This window comes from Tupaia chinensis, unplaced genomic scaffold (assembly GCF_000334495.1).
Source record: "Tupaia chinensis unplaced genomic scaffold, TupChi_1.0 Scaffold000113_1, whole genome shotgun sequence".
NCBI lineage: Eukaryota > Metazoa > Chordata > Mammalia > Scandentia > Tupaiidae > Tupaia > Tupaia belangeri.
In genome coordinates this window covers 7,451,537-7,452,180 of record NW_006159577.1, presented here as the reverse complement: position 1 = coordinate 7,452,180, position 644 = coordinate 7,451,537, and the positions used below count along the sequence as shown (strand labels likewise).

The window sequence follows — 644 nt, the reverse complement described above, 5'->3', positions numbered from 1 at the left end:
GCGAGCAATGCCAGTATCTTTGGGAGGAGGTCCCTCTACTGTCATGGAGACCAGATTCTCTCCTCGCAGAAGCACCAGGCCAAGGACTCGCTTCTCTTCTCTTTCTGCTTGTTTGGAGTTCTTTGGCTTGATCTTCCTAAACTCGTCACAGTCACAGAGGATCAAATTCATATGCTTGTCGAAAGCCTTGAAGGTGCCGATGAAGATGCGGCTGTCTTGCAGGATGCACCTCATCCTGTAGTCGATGTGCTGCAGCATCTTGCTGCTCTTGCCCACAGTCATGGTGGCGGTTCTGATGGCTCTGATTCCCGCCCGATTCCACATCATGACTTTTCTGAGGACCTGATATATAACTCTTAATCACCTGGCTACTTCCTTGAGTCCATATTATTGTGGTATTTCCTCATGAGCCTCTGTAATTAAAATGGTTTTTCTCATGTTAACCTAGCTCATGTCAATTGAATTTATAAACCAGACATGGAACCCATTAGAAGGAAAGAGGAAGCAGACTTTTCCTCCCCTGCTGCACTCATGTCTGGACATGCTTCCGCAGGACTTCACTGAGAATGTGAACAAACACCAACTGTGCTCTTTAGGATGCTGGAGAAAGGTGAAGTTTCAACCCATCACTCTATTGTGACTAA

At 46.4% G+C, this 644-nt stretch overlaps 1 protein-coding gene across 1 annotated transcript in view; it reads right to left on the bottom strand.

Annotated features, from left to right (window-relative positions):
• The window catches only part of LOC102502188 (small nuclear ribonucleoprotein-associated proteins B and B'), an 849-nt gene extending 536 nt beyond the window's left edge, over positions 1 to 313 (bottom strand). The window contains exon 1 of the mRNA XM_027770132.1: positions 1 to 313. This exon is cut by the window's left edge and continues 536 nt beyond it. Within this exon, the coding sequence (XP_027625933.1) occupies positions 1 to 282 (282 nt within the window). The 5' untranslated portion in view covers positions 283 to 313.
• Positions 314 to 644: the final 331 nt, after the last annotated feature.